General features: G+C 34.9%; 1 protein-coding gene across 2 annotated transcripts in view; it reads right to left on the bottom strand.

Annotated features, from left to right (window-relative positions):
• Positions 1-23,636, bottom strand: part of d4 — a 187,679-nt gene that overhangs the window by 156,831 nt on the left and 7,212 nt on the right. For both annotated transcript variants that reach the window (XM_069821451.1, XM_069821452.1), the window contains exon 2: positions 7,101-7,210. In XM_069821451.1, coding sequence (XP_069677552.1) covers positions 7,101-7,210 — 110 coding nt within the window. The remainder of the gene's footprint in view (positions 1-7,100; positions 7,211-23,636) is intronic.

Genomic DNA, 23,636 nt, shown 5'->3' with positions numbered 1-23,636 from the left:
AAGTACAAATGATACATTTTCTTCACGTTCAGATCTGCTGCCAAGTAATACTTTTTTACATTATCTGTACGACTGTAATGGGACTTTCTGAGAGGGAAACTTCGTATATGTTGGTCAACTTGAGCTATACAGTTTTCTGAAACAGCATGTGGTCGATTTCCATGTTTCCCTCGCAAGTCGGGTGGGCTTGTGACATTCTGCGCTAAGTGTTTCGCGAGACGTTCAACTCTGTTCTTGTCAATCCCATGCAAACTGCAGAACGCAGTTTTGCATACTAGAAGTTCTGTAATCCCGTCTCTTACCTAACCAAAAAGAGTGAAATGTTACCACAGTAATGTATAACATGATAACGTTTAAAAGTACTACCATATTACACCGTGTGATAAAGGAAATATTTTTTTTACATAAAATATTGCTTCACTGTCCTCTTACCTTGTATAAGTAGGTGTGCTCCCGTGGAACACCGGTACCAGATTTTGGACATCTTCAAGCTGTCAATAATCCACACAAATAGGCATCTTGTTTCTCTTTATCACCAAGTTTGTTGAAAGAAACTAAAAGTTCCATTTTCATGTCAGCATGCACTTTGTTAAAGCACTGTTTACTACATTTACATGGAGGTCCTGTAGAACGGGCGGGAACAGATTTTCCTGTCTTAGTAATATAAGCCATGCCTTTGTTTCTGTTTGCTTTTCTGGCATTACTAGCCCACTTCATTGGATTGTGCTTTCTTTTCTTTGTTTGTACTTCATTATCACTATTGGATAAAAAGTCGTCAGAAGGTACAAACTCACTTTTTGATGCACAAAAGTCACTCACATCACTTATGCTGGCCATTTTTACAAACACTGAGTGACGTGTGAGACCTCTCGCGAAAGATCTGTAGGCAGTGTAGTAGCATCCTGGAAGTTCTCCATTATGTATTGGCATCTACAGGGAAGTGTTCGAACTGTTTGGTGAAGAAACCAGGTAGCTCCAGGATCTGCCTGATTTTTCCACCAAACACATGACAAAGGCAGGTCCTTCCAGTCTGCAACTCAGTGGCTATTGTATGAAGCTGTCTGGTTGTTAGACCAAAAGAAAGAGGATTTTTTTTTCTTTCACAATCATTGTGTAACTCATTTTAGCTCAAAAATGGAATTACCTGGTTCTTTCACCAAGCCCTTCAATTGACAAATTAGATATTGATGTTGAAAATGTAATCTTAAAGTTATAAAATCACTTCTCTGAGTATGTGAATTTGGAGTGGACTGAGATTTTGAGGCATGTTCCAACTAGATGGCTCTCACTAACACCAGCCATTTCACGACTGCTTTAGAACTGGGAAGCAATTAAAAGTTACTTCTATAGTATTCCAGACTGTCCAAAATTATTAGCTAACATTATCATGAAAGATAACCCAAAGGGAGCAGTATTGCCTGAAATCTACTTTAATTTCCTAAGTAATATTGAAAGTCAGCTGGAAATGGCAACTAAAACACTGGAAAGGTCTGACTTAAATGTACTAGTTACAAAGAAATGAAACTTCTCAGTTCTAAAATCCAGCAGAGAAGGAAAGGCAACATTTTTGGTAGCAAGGCAAAAGAACTCATTACTGGATTGTCTATGCCATTACAGAAAAAGGTTACTGAAGACCTGAACAGCTTTTACAGCAATATGCTTCAGTATCTGCAAAAAGATATGATGTGACAAAAGACAATCCCTATGCATCCCTTGCAGCATTTTCTCTGCAGGAAGGGGTTGAGTTCAAAGATTTTGAAAAAGTCATAGAAGTGTTTCAGTGAAAATGTTTGCATTGATGACCTGTACGAAGAGTTCAGCAGCCATCGAGATTACCTCTGCAACCGTGTGAACATAGATGGTGATTATGTAGTGAACTGGCTTACATTCTTTTCTTCAGTACCTGAGCATAATGTACCAAATACAATATTTCCAAGGTGGTGGAATTTTTATTTAGCATCCCTGACTCAAATGCTTTTGTGAGCAAATCTTTTCATTCATGAAAAGTAAGTAGAGAGAGAACAAATAGATGTTTAACAGATTTAATCAAGGCAGAACTTCAGGTGACAGTGAACTATGAAAACAAATCCTGTTCAGTTATAACTTTGCAAAGTGTGATGTTCAATTATTAAAAAGTGCTAAGAGTTCAGTGAAATACAATTAACAAAATCCGATTGACATGTCCTTGAAAGTTATAAATATGTAGTATTTAATGTTTGTGTGTTCAACAAACATGTGCTATATGCTAGATAATATTTTGTATCTAGTTGTGAAAAATGTCGTTATAAACAAACAACGAGTGGTCACTCTGTTTTTTTTTTTTAATCTGGCATATCCAAGGGACCTTAAAAATTATGTTCTTATAAATGAGTGTCGTAGTAACTGAGATTCATATTATCAGTCTAGTGAGGTGAAAAATGAAAAATAAACTTAATTAGGCTTATTTTGTATTTATATATTCACTTTTAAGCCTACCATGAACATAATAAAATACATTACAATTATAAATACAGTATTCTGTATTAAAATAGTTTGTTCAGTATTCACCAAACTTCTTTACTTAAGACTGAAGTAATCGGTCATTTTACTCTATTGTCTCCTACTTGCCCAATACACGCTTTCTAAATTATGTTCTATGTTCATTATTTCAGTTGCAATTTCACTGCTCCCCTAGCTTCACACAACATGTTCACAATTCTAATGGCTTCTAAAGCGTCACTCGCTGTAGGGACAGGCACTTTAGTCATTTCTTATTCTTCCTCTTCATCTTCATCTCCCTCCCCCATCTCATGGTCACTGTGGCCCTTATTCTTCACCTCATTTACAATTTCGTCTTCAGTTTACACTTTGGTTGTAACTGGTCATCATCTATTGTTGCATACGTTTCATAGTCCCACTGATTGAGCATATCACAGTTGATTTCTCGCAGCAATACAGATAACAGCAGATCATCACTGTCATCGAACATATCTTCAGTTTCAGCGGAATTTTTCCTTCGGTTGATGAATTCCCGCATGGCAGAAACAGTTCTTTATAGTTCTGGTAGTGACCCGTCTCCATGGTTTTGTAATGCATCTGATCACATCTATCAGTGTAGTAGAATAATCCTGCTTTTTCCCGATGCATTCTATCATTTTCAATAATATGAGCTTACGATAGTGGCATTTCAGTCTCCTAATTACCCCTTGAACCATGGGCTGCAATACACTTGTCGTATTTGCAGGAAGAAAAACAAGCTTAATGTCTCTAGACCTGAGAGTACAGGGTGCATTGGACAGTTGTCAAGAACTAGGATCTTTCTTCTCTGAATTCCAAGCTTTCAATCTCAACGCCTCATTTCAGCTTCAAACAATCCAGAAGTCATCCAGAATTTTTTATTAGCACTGTAGTATACTGGCAGATTTCTTACATGCTTAAAGCATCTAGGATTTTTTTATTACCAATCACGAACAGTTTTTTTCTCAGTTCCATTTGCATTAGAACAAACCAGAACTGTTTTAGATAACTTGCCACCAACACGTGTTTCACCTTTGAATTTCAGAGTTTTGTCTTGTGTCAATCTAGAGAAAATACCAGTCTTGTCTGCATTAAAAATGTCACAATCGGCACATTAGGCCAGTAGTACGCCATTCTTGGGTCATAATGGCATTCACACTAATGTCTTCGTAGCTCAGTTTGCCAAAAGTAATGTTGTGACGCTGCTTGAATCTGTCAATCCAGCCACTGCTATACACAAATTCTTCATCATTTAATTCCTTGGCAAATTCTTCTGCTTTCACCATAAGGAGAGGTCCACTAATGGGTACATTGTAGCTTCTCCGTTGCTTAAACCACTCAATCAGTGCTTCATCCACGTCACTCCATTCAGGTTTTCGTAGTCACTTAATTTTTTATCCATTCTGCTCAAATGTAGCAACAATTTTATCCTTGCTCAAATCGTTTGGACTGTGGAATTAACTGGGCCAAACTCACGACACAGAGCAGCTTTTTAAATTTCATTCTCAATTTGACGAAACAATAACTTTTTCTTCCAATGTTAAAACTTTTCCTTTCGTAGCCATACTGTTTTAAAATGCGTGCACTTAGTCAAAACTTCCAGTCGAAACTGATCGCACACAGGTACCATTAATACCATATGAATTCGGGCAGATTACAATGAGGTGGAGAATCTGCCTACATTCTGAAGGTCTATGACAGAAGGGGACAGTAAAGGATTTGTCAGGTTGCCAGATTTCAACAAAATATCTTAAAATACTTTGGATCTTAGAAAATTTTATTCCAAATTGATATTGAAAATGACATATGCGAGGTAGACGCATATACATTTATCATATTAAGCAAGGTAGAAAAGCATATGTCTTATGGGGAATTAGTTGGAATCACAGAATATTTGACGTTACAGGCAAGGTGTCACACAAAACGAGGTCGCCATAACCAAGGTTCTACTTGTATTAATGCACTTACATTTTACTGCAATAAAAATAATAGTATATTTGGTTGTAATAATATAAATTAGTAGCTAAGTTTTTGTTTAATACTTGTAAATCGCAATAGTGCAAATTTGAAAAACAAGAAACCATTTATAAAGAGGGTCTAGTTTTCTAATTGCACACTGTTGTACTTTGGTGTACAGCAACTGCTAGAGTTTCGTCTAAGTGCTCTTGTAGAAATGAGGGACCAATCTAAGAGTATGCCTAGTATAACAGCTATCTAAGTAAGAAACATTCTATTGTGATATCAAACAGCATAAAAATAGAAAGAATAGCTAGGTGATGTCTGCAAGGCTGCTGCTATGGACTGGGACTTTGAAATACAGTAAATGTTCAACTTAGCAGATGATGTTCTAGTACTGATTAAGGGTAAAAATAAGTTGAGTTTGAAAATAAAGCACAAAAGCGAAAAATCTAAAAATGGCTGAAGAAGAAGATATTTTTTTTTCAATAAACAGAAAAAACATAAGTGAGATGTCCAACAAGGCATATACTTAAAATACATAAAAATTGAACAGACACGAAATACGAGGCACATCCATAAAGTAACTTTTCAACTCATCCCACAGCTAGCAAATCATATGTTGCGCAAAGCGGTTGCGTGTACGTAATAGAGTAATGTCCTGGCATGGCGCATGCACTAGCGGAACTTCGCAAATGCTCTCAGTAACTTCGCTGCATTGGTTAAAGATGGATGCTCCTATTCCAGCTCCCGCCACATGTGAAGTGCGATCAGTGATTAAGTTTTTGAATGCACAGGGCATAGAGCCGATTGAAATTTATCGTCAACTGTGCCAGGTCTATGGGCCTAAGTCATGAGCAAGCTCCACAAGATCATCTGTGATGATGGTTGGCCTCCGACTGCGCTCCTTGTCATGCACATTTTGGCGTCCTGCTGAAAATTGTCTACAGCAGCAACACACCATCTGCTTGCTCATGACGTTAGGCCCATAGACCTGGCACAGCTGACGACAAGTTTCAATCGGCACTATGCCCTGAGAATTCAAAAACTTTATCACTGATCTCACTTCACAGCGGCAGGAGCTGGAATAGGAGCATCCATCTTCAACCAATGTAACGAAGCTACTGAGAGCACTCAGAAAGTTCCGCTAACGCATGCATCACACCAGGACATTACTCTATCACGTACACGCAGTCGCTTCACGCAACATATGGTTTACTAGCTGTGGGACGAGTGGGAAAGTTACTTTATGGACGCGCCTCGTAACTCGGAATTTTAATTGACAAAAGATTGAAATTCAATCAAAGAGATTGAAATTCAATCAAAGAGACTGAAATTCAATCAAAGAGACTGAAATTCAATCAGCATATAGAATACATTAGTTGAAAAATCCTCCAAACATACATGTCATATCCAAGTCTGCTAAAATTAAATGGAACTTACCTATGTTCCAATATCATGAGAATTATCTAAAAGCAGTTCTCTACCTATTCTTTCTTAGGAAGTTCCTGTTTGGATATATTCTCTCAACACAACACACATCATCATGGGCCTAAAATATGTGCATCAAAATAACGAAGACCTTTAGAACAATCTCCCATGAAGCTCTGTGTGCAATAGCTGGAACAATTTCAATCACAACTGAATATGTGGGAACAGCGAAACACTACAACACATTAAGGGGAATAGTTGCAAAGGAGAAACAGCACCAAGTATCACGAAGAACTATAGAGAATGGTCTCATCCCGCAGATTAATATAACAATCCTGGACAAGAATGAAGATATAGAGTACACAATCCAAATATAGATAAATGGCAGCAAAAGCGAAATACGAGTTGATATAAAAATAGCAACGTAATATTCACAAAGTACAAGTCCATCAACTCTGGTACAAATTCAAAAACAAATGTTTCAATAATGAAGCAGAACAGATAGCAGGAATTAGAGAAGTTCGACAATTTATGCGAAACAGAAAAAAACTGCTGAGATTCATACGGAGAGTAAGTAAAGTATCTTTGGACCTGTTGAGAAACAACAAACACAACAATTTAATAGAAGGGATTAAGGAAAAGTTAAAAATTCTACAATGAAACTGGTGAATTCACTTTGCATGTGTGAATGCTCACAACAGAAACGAAAGAAATTAACTTGCTAACAACTGAACCGCAGAAGCAACATGTGACATCAATGGCAAAGTAGCATATAAACTAATACCGATAAAGGTGGATTAACTATTAGAGAATAAAGTGTTCAGTTATGGAAAAAGGAGTGGTGAGCTACAATGAAAGATGACATCACAAAATTTTTCTTTCCTTTCTTTCACAAGATTAAAATCAAAATTATCTATAAACCACTACTTGAAGGCAGCGACGACAGAACATGGGAAACTGAGTTATATTTTCACAGACGATCCCACATGCATGTGTAAGAAAAATTCACAAGCAGTGAACCACATCCTTTAGGAGTGATAGCTATTAAATAATGAAAGACAAGTTCTTCGGGAACATATGACAGAGAAACTGTAAAAATGATCTAGTTTATAAGACGTAACACAACATGTAGTATAGTTCTACAATTTATAATGAAGCATGCTGTAAATTAGTAAAAAAAACACATGCACGCACACACACAACTTTGTCATACATACCTGTTTGAGAATCCAAAAATGGCATTCGTAGTCTCCGTTCTATGCATAATCTTGTATTGTAATTTGCAGAATTCTCTATTGCTTCTCGGTATGAAGAATCGTTAAGAAAACTGAAAATGACAACAATAACATAGTTAATAAAGCAATCTTATGCATAACTGTTTGAACAAGCCACATAATTATTGGATTAAACATAAGCCTCCGTCTCTAATTGCAAGTTCCCTTTTATATAATCCTCTTTGGTACAACAATGCATGGCAATTAAAGCGATGTTAGTAAGATAACTCCCACAGATCTATTAAAGTGAGAGTGTCTACAAGTAAAGTGGGCATTGTGAGAACTCCAAGACAGTATTACATTGAACAATCATTGAGAAAGGGCAGTTTTAACCCTAACGAATGAGAGCACATTTCAGTTTAGCCCTGCCTATGGCAGAAGGACATATATGTAATTATAATACTATGATCTGGGCTTATTCTGGTTCCAATGCTCTTGGATACAGGTTCATCTCTGCAACACAGCGTTCACTCCCACAAATCTCTCTGTCTGTCCATAGCATAATTTGGTCAAATCCTTACATCTTCACGTGTATTCACAATCAGATTAAATAAATTTCATCCTTAGTTTTCTCTACAACTGGAGACTTAATATTTTCGGCAAACTAAATACATCTTAAGGACAAAGGACACACGACATCCTTTTAGGCGCAAAATTGATTTCCCACCTTGTTAGTTGAGCAAGAGAATAAATAAAAAAAATGTCAAACACAGAAGGTATTTTTAAAATTTTATTCTTAAACGACGAAAGTACAAGATGGTTATATACCCAAAAACTGAACCAACATTTAAATGAAGTACAAGATACAGATGACAATATGGAAACAGAATGGATAAGTTTAAAACAAATACCGGTATTAACAACTGCAGCATTTGAAGTTCTGGAAACAATAAAAAATATAATAAAAATAGACAATATTAAAAATTTGGGAAGACGATATTAAACAATTGCAGAAAAGAAAAACACATAGGCTATAAGAAATGGCCAGGCTCCAAAAAAATTAGAAGACAAACTAGAATACAAAAGAAAAGCAGCAATTGCAAAACAAGAGGCGAGAAAGAAGAAAAGAATTTTCTAGGAGAAATTCTTGAATAATTTAGAACATGACATTTAATGAAAAAACCTAGTGTATACAAGATACTGAAATTTATACCTGAAGATAGAAAGGAAGCTGCAAAATTAAGGGATGGCATTGATGAAAATAAATTCTAGACTATTATAAATAATCATGGAACACCCTTTAAAATGATCAAAACACACAAAATATTGAGCATTCAAATAATAATAAAGAAGATACCATAACTACTATGAAAGAATTAAACACAGCCTTGAAACTCATAAAAAATGACAAAAGCATAGGTGAAGACAAAATTTGTGCAGAATTATACAAGTATGCTTCAGAGAAGTTCAAAATTAGATTTCTGATATTTTTAAACAAAGTGTACACAAATAATAGATTCCTAACGAATGGCAAAATGCAATTTTCATACCCTTTTACAAAAAGGGTGATAGAAGAAATCCAAAAATGATCGAGAAATAAGTATTTTGACGTTATCCTTAAATCTATTCAAAAGTACTTAATTTCCAACTCCAAACATATTCAGAGCAGTTCTTAACTGAGGAACAACATGGATTCAGGAAAAGTCGTTCATGCACAGATCCAACATTTTGTTTAAAATTATTAACTGAGAAACATACAGAATTCAATCTTGAAACCCACCTTTTATTTACTGTTTACGAAAAAGCTTTTGACTGTGTGAACAGAAAACTTCTATTTAATATTATGAAATCCAAAGATATTTCAATTCATAGATATATACAGGGTGGAAGGTAACCACTGCATCAAAATGAAACTGGTAATAGATCATGAGGAGACGCTTGAAAAATCTAAATAAGTTTTCTTCTAACATTCACCATTTTAGAGGAAATTGTTGTTTCTATAAAACCTTTGGCAACATCACGACTACTGCAACGCCTTCCCCTCCCCCACTGCTCTACTCAGTCAGACACACGCAATAGTGCGCTATGTTGCAATATTTATTTTAACGATTTTCGCAATTATTCAATTTAAATTCATGGTTAAACAACTTAATTTACAAAAAAAAAAAAAAAAAAGATTCAAGACACTAAATATTCAGATTATTTTACCTAATTTGTATAGCAATCAACCATTTCTCTCGGGCCGTTACTGCAATAGAGTGCTGCAAACATTGGGCAAAGACTATTCTTTTTCTGCTTAACGGTGCTTTATTGAAGGAAAACGCAATAAAAGCTTTGTTATATTTAACATGTAAAATCACGTTTTAAATTTGTATGCTTCAGTCCCCTTTTGCCCAGTATACTGATAACCAAATATGTATAAATTACAACTAAAAATTGTCGGACAAAATCATTATAGATAAAGAAATACGCCAAGGATTTTCAATATATATTTAAACGATATCATTGCAAAATGGCAAAAGGAAAATATACTTGGAATTCCAATTACACACAATAAACAACTCTCAACTCTACTATTTGCAGATGACCTGGAAATAACATCCAATTCAGAAGATAACCTACAAAAAGCAACATATATAATTACAAAAATATAATTTAACAATATTTACATGGAAAACAAAGTCAATGGCAATTAAAGGTCAGTCACCGATAAGAAGCAAAATTGTCATAAATAACCAAATTATCAAACAAGTTAATCAGTTTAAATATTTAGGTAGTATTGTTTCACATGAAACTGAATTTGATACTAATCATAAATTAAACAATTTCATAAAGCTTACTGGTGCCATTAACAATATGTTTAAATCAAAACAAACTTCAACTAAAACCCGGAAGATTGTACAACACATTGGCTCTTCCGATTTTACTATATAATAGTGAAACTGGACAATCAAAACAAAAGATAAATCAAGAATAACTCCAGCAGAAATGAAATATTTAAGAAGAACAGCAGGTTATAAATGGAATGATGACTATTATAAGCCGCATTCTTCGAAGGAACAAGCTTTAAGTTAAAGCTGCTGCAATGTTATCTAGAAGTGGCCTAACAAATTTCACAGTAATGATATTAGCAAGTCGTTTTTGGCCATCTTCATCATAAATTGGCATTGCAAGAAAGGGCATCTTCACAGTAGCAGCTCAATTTCTGAACAAATTTTCTAAATATATTCTTGTTTGGTATTTTCTTTCGATGATTAAGCAGCTGACCTAGAATAAATTTTGCATGAATACTGCCTTCATCAGCCTCTTTCCTTACATTTTCCAGTTCTTTATGTAACGGATCTCTTTCAATTAGTTGGAGTTTTTCAGTTGTTTTCGGTATCTCATCTTGCTTCTCTTGTTACACCTGATTCCGTCGTGTAATTTTCACATGCAATCTGTTAATATTTCTTTTTAGCTCCTCAAAGTTGATGTCTGTTTGCGTCGCTTTATGGTCATTTTCAACTGGCAAGAAGGGAATGTCATTAACTGATGCTGAGCCACTCGGAACATCTTGTTCAAATAGTGAAAAACCAATATTACTAAAAGATTTGCGTTTCTTGGGTGGAGGGAGATCAGTTTTAGTAACTGTTCGTCATGGTCTTTTGATATCTGTCACTTTATACCTAGGATAATGAGGGAATATTGTTGGCACAGTATTTGGTTTCAATAGTCTAAAATTTCCCTTTATTAGAATAATCTTCTTCCCTGAAATGTAAACTACAAACGACTGTAGATGGAGAGTTGCTTTTGGAACAAACTCTTGGCGTGAAATCACTTCAAGCCATTTTCGCATCTTTCCCTTACTTACTTACTTATGGCTTTTAAGGAACCAGAGGTTCATTGCCGCCCTCACATAAGCCCGCCATTGGTCCCTATCCTGTGCAAGATTAATCCAGTCCCTCTCATCATATCCCACCTCCATCAAATCCATTTTAATATTATCCTCCCATCTATATCTCGGCCTCCTCAAAGGTCTTATTCCCTCCGGCCTCCCAACTAACACACTATATGCATCTCTGGATTCGCCCATACATGCTACATGTCCTGTCCATCTCAAAAATCTGGATTTAATGTTCCTAATTACGAGTATGTCAGGTGGAGAATACAATGCTTGCAGTTCTGCATTGTGTAACTTCCTCCATTCTTCTCTAATTTTATCCCTCTTAGCCCCAAATATTTTCCTAAGAATCTTATTCTCAAACACCCTTAATCTCTGTTCTTCTCTCAGAGTGAGAGTTCCAGTTTCACAACCATACAGAACCAGTAATATAACTGTTTTATAGATTCTAAATTTCCGTTTTTTTGACAGCAGACTAGATGACAAAAGCTTCTGAACCGAATAATAAGAGGCATTTCCCATATTTATTCTGCGTTTAATTTCCTTCCGAGTGTCATTTATATTTGTTACTATTCCTCCAAGATATTTGAATCTTTGTCCACACCTGTGGAGTAACGGTTAGCGCATATAGTCGCGAAACCAGGTGGCCTGGGTTCGATTCCCAGTCGGGGCAAGTTATCTGGGTGGGGTGTTTTCCGGGGTTTTCTAAATCCAATATGAGCAAATGCTGGATAACTTTCGGTGTTGGACTCCGGACTCATTTCACCGGCATTATCACCTCCATCTCATTCAGACGCTAAGTAACCTACGATGTTGATAAAGCGTCGTAAAATAACCTAATAAAATAAAAATATTTGAATTTTTCCAACTCTTCGAAGAATAAATCTCCAATTTTTATATTTCCATTTCGTACAATATTCTGGTCACGAGACATAATCATCTTTCCTGTCACTCGGAAATTCATGGAATGATATTGTTCCTCCACTTGTTTTTTCTATTCAAAGTACAAATGGTACACAACAATACGTCATTTTGAATCATATCACAATAAACTCACATACCAGTAAAAAGAAGCACAATATTACTAAGTATAATCGTACGAGAAAGCATACACACATTCCTCAGTGAACCTTGGCAGTCAGTGCCATCTGGCGGGAATTTCATATATTCTCGATTACACTTTAACACTGGGATCAAAACGAATTGTCAAGGCTGGTAAAGGAGATTCGAAGTGAGCATCAAGTCGGCCGTGCTCTAATACAAGACCGGAATGGGCCAATCTGTGGCCCAACTCCTTGGAAACTACACGATCAGGTGGGGAGGGGAATGATTTTTTTTAAATTAATATCAAAATCAGTGATTTTTTTTATTGAAATCAGATTTTTTCATTTCAATAATTTTTTTACATAAGTACTTTTGATTAATTTTTTAATTAGACTAATTGAAGTAAAGAAAGTACTGTTAATAACAAATCACACCAATGACCAAGTTAGACTTTTTCCAGTTTTATGTTAAAAAAAAAAAAAGTCTTGAAATAAATAAAACCAGAAGTTCCACAACTGAATGCTCAACCTAAAATATGTAAGTCTAATGTACCAATCAAACCCCTAGTAAATTACATGTCTGCATCAGCATACAGCTAGCTAAATACATGGAAAACACCATCAGAAACAACATACTGTATACAATTCACCAATCACAGTACAGACAAGAACAACACAGACCTAGTCAACCACATCAAGGACACATACCCCACAATTCAACACAACCATCGTTTGACATCACCAATCTATACACTCACTAACATACTCATACGTGAAACAGTAGAAATACTAGAACATATGTTAAAGACAACAACACACCACAATTACAAATAGATGAAAAATCCGCAAAATATTTTCAAATAGTTTCTTCACCTTGGATTGTGTTCAATGGTGTCTGCTTATTCAAATGTTTGTAGGAGGAACACAAGTTTTTATGCTCTGTCTTTACCAAGCCTGTTGTGTAACTTAGAATGTACCAGGATGTAAAAAAAAATTATATTTATTTAACTGTTTTTAACAATAATTTGAATTGGTATATAATACATTACAACATATTTTTGAACCAGTTATTCTGTCTTATAGCCGAATGAAAAAGGAAATGTTTGTAGCATAACAGAATTTTGCAACTTATTTATTGAAGTCCTCTTTCTGTTTTTCATTTGTTCAGATGACAAAAGAACTAAGCTGATTTCGCTTAATATTCAGAGATGATCTCTCAGTAAATAGATGATCCGTAACTAATGATCTCATTTATTTTGATAATGAAGGAACAACCACAATCTAGTATATACAGTCACGAAGCTCAATACTTACTAAATATGCATCCATAGATAGTTGCTAACCACCAGGATCGCTACTATCATCTCATCACAGACTCTTTCCCTAGCAGACGATAAAATGTAGCCTATTGTATTTTCGATATTATGTTCTTTTGAAAAAATTAACACTTTCCTTCCACTAATGAAATATGAAATACATAAGGTTTATATATTATGTTCATAAAGTATATATTATATTTTATAAACTCACCTTCCTGGATCTTTTGGAAGAAGGATAACTCTGACCTCTTTTTCTTACAATACAAATGTCTCCTTGTCCCATATTACGAGTATTATTCAAATTATTGTATTTTAACCATTTACAGTTATTACAACCGATAAAGAACATTTCACAGTTTACACAACTTTTCACAACAATGTGAAATACACCACAGTCAATGCCTTTTCGATCTAGACCAGGCCATAATGTATGTTTGGGTTTTCCATTTCAGTGTATGGAGCTCAGTGAAATATTATATTATAACTTTATTGCGTATCATTGCTAAGTATTATTTAGTGTAATGTGTCCATAAGTTCCATTTACTTCTTGTTGCATAATAAGTTGCAAAAATAATTACAAAACTATGTTATTTTAATGTGAAGAGAAATTTACATGTTAACATAATCTGTTTGCATCAACATTTTAAGTTTAGAGTTGACGCTATTTTGAGGTTTAATAAAAAAAAATTTATATTGTGATTTTAATTTGGCACATCTACCTTCCTTAATTGTAGACAGAAAATTTACCATACCACGCCTATGAAATTAGTGTACATACGATTGTGTTACTTCGTCTCTTAGGTATAGTAGATAAATACAATAATTCAGTACTCAATTGTAGTATTAAAATACAGACAAATTGAATGTACGGGGTGTCATACATGATATTATGTTTAATTATAATGTATAATTGCGAATATAGGAATGTAAGTTAAATATAGTAAACATAACCTATAATTTCCATATGACATAACATACATATGTAATTGCAGGGCATTGGAGACCACCAAAATTAGACAGAAAGGGGCAAATGGTACAGTAAACATAACCTATAATTTCAACATATCTAAATATCCGTGCGGTATACTTGAAAATTATTGAATCATGCATAAATGAATATACAACAATTTCGCAATATTTAATCGAAATAAAGGCAGGTATTACACATACAAACAACGTAATTTTCACACCAAAAATAATATTACACCTTAACTCGCAAGTGCATTATGTCTGAAGTGTCTCATAATCATTGTTTTAAATTTTATTAATGCAATTACACTACATTTTAGAGAAATATATGTTACTCTTTATGCATTCCAACTAATTTATATGGTTGAAACGCCACCCTTCGTGATTGGGTTAAGCGAGTCACATGGTCTGCCTTACGGCCTGTATTAGATCACAATGGCAGTAGCACAGTTTATTGTTCCTAGTACTCACAGCGCTCCAAGCGGCTAGCAACTATCATGAGAAATGCAAAAAAACATCCCAAGCTTTGTGACTGTATATACTAGACTGTGGAACAACTACTGGGCCTGTCTCTAAATTTTGATCTTCTTTGTCAGATACTGAAGTAGACCTATCCTAATTTTTTTCTTTATTTATATTTTATGCTGTTACATTTTTGAATATGTAACTTCATTGTAACAACTAATCCCTGCATTTCTACACCATATTACTTGAATTTAGTTTTCATGCCTTTTCCAAATGAAGTGACCAAAACTAAACAATTTTTAATTCTCTCCCAACTTGATACAGTTTCCGGTCTGGATTACTTATTTTAAGTTAACAGAAATGTTCTTGCTACACTTTTACAAGTAGAACTACTTAATACACTCAATAAAGTGACTCTTCTCTTAGCACAGCAAGTTACTACATATTAACTAAAAAATTACTGACATAAAACAAGCTGAAAAGAAAAAAAAACTGCAGTTTGAATTTAAACAATGGACTACATGCAGACAACTGTAAGAAAGCAAACTGATTCGAATTTTTACCTATTGGGTATGTCATTGTTAACATATAGGATGTATCTGTAAATTATTACTTCAAAATTAATAATGAACGTAAATCTAAAAAATAATTCACTATTTATATCATAAGGATTTGATTTAAATCAGTGATTTATATAATAAAAATCAAGTGACTAAAATCATGATTTAAATCATTCTGTCCTCCTGATTATCAGTATCATTATCATTATCATTATTATTATTATTATTAGAATTTTGCTGTGAAAAATATTATTTTATTACCAGCAAAAATTCTCATTGCTAAAGTCTGCCTAAATTTTACAACATTTTACATTATATGTACCAACAAAATTGTACATGCTACTGAAAAACGGTGTATATAGGACTGTATCATCCGCATATAAAGCGTGTCGGCAGTTGGTGTGCTTGGGAATTTCATGAATATATGTAGTGTAGAGCATTGGACTCAGAACAGAGCCTTGAGCAACTCCTGCTTCAATTTGTCTTGAACTGCAAAGCCAATTACCTTGTCGGACTCTGAATGATCTGTTTTTCAGGTAGTCTGCAACAAAATGTATGTATGCGTCAGGAACTGAAATTTTCTGTGATTTGTAAAGAAGACCATCATGCCACACTGTGTCAAATGCCTGTTGTATGTCCAGGAATGTTGCTATTGTGTGTTCGAAATGTTGATATCCATTGTTTATGTAGTGAGTGAGCATATGGAGTGGATCTCTTGTGCTGTGATTGGATTTAAAGCCGAATTGTTCATGTTGAATTCTATCTGGCTCTTTTACAAGTGGATCTAGGTGGGCTAGTACCGGGCGTTCCAGAATTTTGCCAAGGAAATCAAGTAGACTTATCGGTCTATAGTTGTTAGGAAGTGTGGGGTCTTTTCCTGGTTTAGCAATCGTGATGACAATTGCTTCTTTCCATTGTGATGGGAAGTGTAAAAATTTCAGACAGGCATTATAAATTTTGGTTAGATGTATTAATGCCCGTTTGGGCAATCATCTACAGGCTAAAGGGAAAATACCATAGGGACCAGAAGTTTTATGGAGCGGTAATGTTTTTATGATGTCCTTGACTTCTTTTGGCGAGGTAATATTTGGAATTTGTTGAACAGGAGTTTTTTGAAGATATAGGTTTACTTCATCTGTTACTTGTTTGTCGAAGGCTGGATCAGAGTTAACATGATGAGGTTGGAACCGCCAGAAAAGGGAGTCTGCAAATGTTTCTGCTTTGCGTTGTTGGTCATACACCATCTGCTATTCTGCATTTTCTAAAGGTGTGTTCTTAACTTGAGTAGATTTTCCTAATAAATGTTTTGTGATTTTCCAGAATTCTTTTCCACTTCGTGGAAAGAGTTAATTTTTTTTAATTTGTGTTTCCGCCGTATGGCTCTTTGATACCGATAGTAGGCCATTTTTGCTTGTGGATCTCGAGTAGTTTGCCACTTTTTCCTGGCTTCAGTTTTGGCTTTGAGTAGGTATAAGTTAACTCATTTGGATTTTCCTCTGGAGGAGACGAATAAGATGTTGTGGTCACAGAGTTCAGGATTGTGGTAATTGTGTCTGTGAAAATCTTAACTGCAACGTCTATATCAGGTGGTATGTCATTGTTAACATATAGGATGTATCTGTAAATTATTACTTCAAAATTAATAATAAATGTAAGTCTAAAAAATAATTCACTATTTTTATCATAAGAATAATTTGATTTTAATCAGTGATTTATATACAGTAACGTACAAATTAATCCGAACACGACATATTTTTACATTTTCTGTCATTGTTGGCCTCACAGCTGCTCATACCGCTTTAATTGAAATCTGTAGTACGTGTAATTCCATTGTTGAAGGTCTGTCATTATTTTTTTTTATAATATGTGACATTTTGACTGTCGTTTTGTACTTATAAGCATTTCAGTTGTGTTGAAGACTTAATACTGCAATCCTGTGTACATTCTGTCGTCTTCACAAATGGATACAACTCCACGAAAACGGTCTAAAATTATAACATTAGCAGAGCATTCTTCTATGACACAGAGGCAAATTGCTGCAGAATGTCACATCGGTTTGGCTACTGTTAATTCGATCATAAAACGATACAGGGAGACTGGATCCATCACACCCCAGAAAAAAGGAAACTGTGGCTGGAAAAGGAAGACTTCACCTGCAGATGATCGTTTAATTGTCAGGAAAAGTAAATTAAACCCTAGACTAACTGCTGTTGACTTAACCCGCTAGTTAATGGCTACCACTGGGGCGAATATTCACGTCACAACAGTGCGGCATAGGCTTTTGGAAGCTGGATGAAGGGCTCGTAAGGCTATTAAGAAGCAACTGCTAACCCCTGTTATGTGCAAAAAACGCTTAATGTGTGCAAAATTACATCAACACTGGACAGTGAACGACTGGAAGAATGTACTTTTTTCCGATGAGTCTCATTTTGAGATCCACGGTCACCGTGTTTCTTACGTACGGAAAGCACCCGAAAAAGTAACAGCAGCTCATCTCCAACAAGCACCCAAATACCCCCTAAAGTAATGTTTTGGGGTTGTTTTATACATGAAGGGCCTGGAGCATTAATACCTATCAAGGGAATGATGAATTCTGACAAATATATTCACTTATTGGAAACCAGAATCGTACCCCAGCTGCAAAAATCATTTCCGGATGGCAGAGGTGTGTTCCAACAAGACCTGGCACCATGTCATACATCTCGAAAAACTACAGAATTCTTCAAGAAGAAGAATATTCAGGTACTCCCCTGGCCAAGCAACTCACCCGACATCAACTCCATTGAGAACTTGTGGTCAATTTGCAAAAGAAGAGTGCAAAAAATGGATTGTTCCACAAAGGAGAAAATGATTTCTGTCCTCATTGGTGTATGGTTTCACGATGAAGAAATGAAGAATATTTGTGGGAAATTAGTGGAATCCATGCTAAATCGTCTCAGAGCTGTTATTAGGAACAAGGGAGGCCACATAGATTACTGAGGTATGTCTTAGATCCTTTTTTTATCCCGTTTGAGTGTTTTTGCATAAGTAATTACATTGTTCAGATTAATTTGCACATACTGTAGTTTTGAACAATTTGTGTTGTTGTTTAGTCAACTTTCTGAAGACAGGTCTGAACCTCATAAGTGATACAAAGAAGGCACCACTTATGAGGCAACTACGCCAGGAGGAAATTGCTGAAATATATCTAGGATTTATAGTATGGAGTAGTGGAAATTGCATGTGATCACTGGGATAGCTGTATGCAGAACCAGCCCACCCCAAATACTTATCTTATATACCAAAATTGTCGTGCGTGAATGAAGAACACCGCCATATTTCCTGAATGTGACGTAATTTGAGAGGGGACATAAAGGGGCTTTCAGGTTCGCCAACACCTCTCACATAATACTACACATCTAACCTAACCTGTCACATAATACTACACATCTAACCAAACCTAACTTAACCTGTCACAATACTACACACCTGTATAACATTCCTCATGTTTAATATCATTTCGTTTGCAAATGTTGTACTCCCTGCTATACACCGTGTCAGGAGCCACCTAGTGGAAATGAAACGTGATGACGGGCGACTCTCTCTTCATTGCTTATAATTACCACAGACTGTTTGAACACATCCAATGGCTGCTTCTGCTCATAAGAGCATTCTTACAATGCTTTCGCTGAAATGGTAGGTGGCAGCACAAATGTACTATGTTCATCCATATGTCTACTACTATCAAAGAAAACAGACCTATTCCATCGTTTGTGCCAGTGTGACATTGAAGTGTGTTATGAATACTACTTACTTACTTACAAATGGCTTTTAAGAAACCCGCAGGTTCATTGTCACCCTCACATAAGCCCACCATCGGTCCCTATCCTGTGCAAGATTAATCCCGTCTCTATCATCTTATCCCACCTCCCTCAAATCTATTTTAATATTATCCTCTCATCTACGTCTCAGACTCCCCAAAGGTATTTTTCCCTCTGGTCTCCCAACTAACACTCTATATGCAATTCTGGATACGCTCATACGTGCTACATGCGCTGCCCATCTCAACCATCTGGATTTAATGTTCCTAATTATGTCAGATGAAGAATATAATGCATGCAGTTCTGCACTGTGTAATTTTCTCCATTCTCCTGTAACTTCATCCCTCTTAGCCACAAATGTGTTATGAATAATAACCATCAGAAAGTCTTGGGGATAAATTGGTGAAACCTCTACTTAATATAATGTATAGAAGTTCCACAATGAAAAAGTTTTCTGGTTCTTCTTGTTCTTCCATTGGATTAACGAAGATGAAGAAGAAGCTACGTATTAAGACTCGCGAAACAAACTAATATTTTAATCACTATAGGTACATAAAGCATAGGATCTATATCCATAAGCAACTTCACTTGCCATTACGAGCTGCCATCTAGTGATATATTTTTTTTTTTAATTCATGTTATATGTTTCACCCACTGCCTGCTGGATCGCATCTTATGACTGTAACTGACTGCTCATTCCTCTTTCTTAGCACTGAGTTTCGCATGGACCATTATTGTCCAGTTTCGATGCCGGAGCATAGCAAGTAACTGCTGTTGGTTTGATTGTGCTAAGTGTGCAGAGTGAATTATAATCTGAAATCTTATAAGTAATTACAGTGTATGTATGTAATTGTTCACTAATTATGTGGTTTTTTCTTTGAAATATATTGAAAGTAAGAAATATTCAAGTTAAATATGCTTAATTTAATGTTGTTGTCTAAACAAGATTTGTTGTAGGAGATATAAAACTTGTTTCCTAAAAATAACACTATTAATTAGCCTATAATATATTTACAGTGATGCAAGTTTTTCCTATTAAAATCTTAATTAAGCTAATTTCTTGTCATTCTAAGTGTAACTTATCTGTCATCCGTGGTATTACAGCAACATAAAGTGGAAAGGATCAGAAAACTGTACGGTATCTCGTAAAACATATTGAATTATAACTTAATATTTCCAAAGGTTGTTATTTAGTCAACTATCCGCAAACAGGTCTGTACTTCACAAGTGATACAAAGAAGGCATCACTTATGAGTCAACTAGACCAGGAGATAATGGGATAGGGTAGCCGATTCCTTTTTCCCTCCATCGCCGACTAACTACATATTAGGCCTACACTAGTCAGACTTCAGATGCATATAAGCAATTATTGTTCTTCCTCTGACACATATCGTCAAGTGAGATGTACTGCCTGATAATAGATATACATATCAGCCAGAACCTCAGCCAGATGGGGTAAATTACCTGTTTGCAGTACTTTACTCAGCATTTCTTTTCGTTCTTTTGTGGGAGATTTTTTAAATGAGCGCAAAATTTATCATACTTCGAATGGGCATTTTTATATATGGGGAACTTACTTTCTGGCAATATTGAACTTAATAAAACAATAGACCTAGTGTCTGTATAACATTTCTATGGATTTTAAGAAACTGCTATTTTATAAGCAAGAAGTTCCCAACATATTGTAGTTAATTCGAACTGTGATTTGCAATAATCTCTTAGCTCAGTTACAGGAAGCATATATTTCTCCGTAAATATGTTTAAACTTGTTGAAATATTTCATATCAGTTTCAGACATTATTTTTATTACGTTAATTGATTTTAATAATAATTTTAGTAAATGCCCAAAGCAAGCATAGGCCTGCAAGTATACTTAGACCAACAAACAAAATTTGATAACACAATCTCAAGGAAAAAATGGAACTCTCTGCATCATAATCCACAGTTAATTCCCGATTTACCACGCAAATCGTCTGTAGCTGCATTTAGATTGGCAACAGGTCATGACTGTTTGGCCAAGCACCTGCATAAAATTGAAATATATCAATAGAAATCAATGGCAGAATCAGCAGAGAAGTAGACCTTCAGCATGGCGAAACTGGCGGAAGAGGCAACCCTCCTGATGGGGCTAGTACACAGGGAGTAATGATCATGTACTCTGAGATGGCAACCCCATCATGATCTTATCCTACAAGAGGTTGGTAACCTCTTTAGGGGACATTATCTTACTCAAAGTCTCCAATCAAATATTAGCCAGAGTGATTTACCTATAATCACTAAGGTAAGGAACAGGAATCGAAAATTTGGAATTGATAGATTTTTTAAACTGGCAACATGGAATGTACGTGGTCTGACAAATAAAGAGATTGAATTAGAACATGAATTAAACAACATGAATATTGATTTGGCCAATATTACAGAAACTAAGAAGAAATTCAAAGGCTCTAAAGAATTAAATATGACATGATTTATAGTGGAGTTCCCCAAGGAAAGAGAGTGTCTGCTGGAGTCGCCATTCTAATAAATAAATTTTGGAAAAACAAAATCCATTCATATACATTTATAAACGAGAGAATTCTCACTATTAGAATAAAGATAAAAAGGGGATATCTAATGGTAATAGGTGTCTATGCTCCAGAAGAAGGTAGACATGAAGATTCTGAAGAATTTTACGAAGAGTTGCAAAAATTACTTGACAAAATTAATAAAAATGATTATTATATTACAGCTGGGGATCTAAATGCAAGAATTGGCAAAATCCCAATAACAAATATAGTTGGTACAGAAGGAGAAGAAGTTATAAATAATAACGGTTATAAACTAAGAGAGTTTGCATCACATAATGAACTCCGAGTAACAAACTCTTTCTTTAGACATAAAAAAATTCACAAATACACATGGTCAGCAAGGGGTTACTCAACAATAATAGACTACGTTATAGTAAATAAGAAAATATGGCCCACGATACAAGATGTGAGAGTATTTAGAGGCCCAGACATATCATCTGACCATTTCATGGTCGTTGCCAAAATTGCAATATATGAGAAATGGAAGAAAATGTCCTCCAGAAAAGAAAACCAAACTGAATCGACATTATTTAAGATAAACCTTCTCAAAGATCATAGTATTCGCAAACTTTATGAAACGCAACTTGAAAATTACATAAATATAACCCCGAAAAGTAATAATATAAATCTTGAATGGAACAATATCAAAGAAATAATAACAAAAGCAGCAGGAGAGCCTCTCGGAAGAAGGAAGAAAAGAAATAACAACAGAGGATTAAAATTTTGGAATGAAGAATTAAAAGAAATAATCGAAAATAAAAAGCAAGCCTACTTAAAAATGATAAGTTCACCAAATGAAGTAGAATTGAAAATTGACTATAAAAGAAAATCAGCTATAGCGAAAAGAAAAGTAAGACAAATTAAAAAAAACAGTTGGGATAGATATATAAGTGAAATTGAACATGATGCCCATGGAAGACAAGATAAGGCATATAAGATTATGAAACACCTTAATAAAATAGATAGAGATATGTTAAACTGAACTCAATAACTGAAGACGAATGGCTACAATATTACAAACATCTCTGGACCAGTGTAAAAGATAGATGCATAATAGTACAAGAAACAGATGATAATGTAGATCCTATCACATTAGAAGAACTACAAGAAGCAATCGCTTCAAGCAAAAATAAGATATCTCCAGGAAGCAACAGAATTAATATAGAATTAATTAAGTATGCACCTGATACAATGAAAAGAAGAATTTTGGATTTTATTAATGTATGCTGACAGAGTTATTATATACCAGATGAATGGCACGTAGGCCAAATATGTCCTTTGTATAAAAAAGGAGATAGAAATAAACGCGAAAACTATCGTGGCATCAGTCTTTTAAATACTTGTTACAAATTATATGCACGAATAATAGAAAAACGACTCTATCCAATAACTGATAGCATGATACTGGATGTACAACATGGTTTTAGAAAAGGCAAGTCTTGTATAGACTGTTTATTTATTATCACTCAACTGATAGAAAAACGTCGTGAATTTAATTTGCCAACATATTTCGCTTTTATAGACTACGAGAAGGCTTTCGACAGAGTAGACCGAGAATTATTATGGGACATACTATTTAATAGAGGAGTACCTCCACACCTTATCAAAACGATACAAAGTTTATACAGAAATAATGTCATACAGATTAAAATACAAGATAGCACAAAAAAAATAGCCGAAATAAACCAAGGAGTTCGACAAGGGTGCCCTCTCTCACCCACTCTTTTCAATATATATATATATATATATAGATGAAATAACAATACTTTGGTTTGAGAAGATTAAACATTTTAATATTGACAATGTAAATTTTACAGCACTTTTATTTGCAGATGATCAAGTAATTGTCAGCCGTAACGAAAATGATCTGCAAATAGCAATTATTAAATTGAATGAAGTTGCCAGTAAATATAATATGATTATCTCCACAGATAAA

This window comes from Periplaneta americana, chromosome 3, assembly GCF_040183065.1.
Source record: "Periplaneta americana isolate PAMFEO1 chromosome 3, P.americana_PAMFEO1_priV1, whole genome shotgun sequence".
In the NCBI taxonomy this organism is placed as follows: domain Eukaryota; kingdom Metazoa; phylum Arthropoda; class Insecta; order Blattodea; family Blattidae; genus Periplaneta; species Periplaneta americana.
The sequence above is the reverse complement of the archived record's forward strand: the minus strand, read 5'-3'. Positions and strand labels throughout refer to the sequence as shown.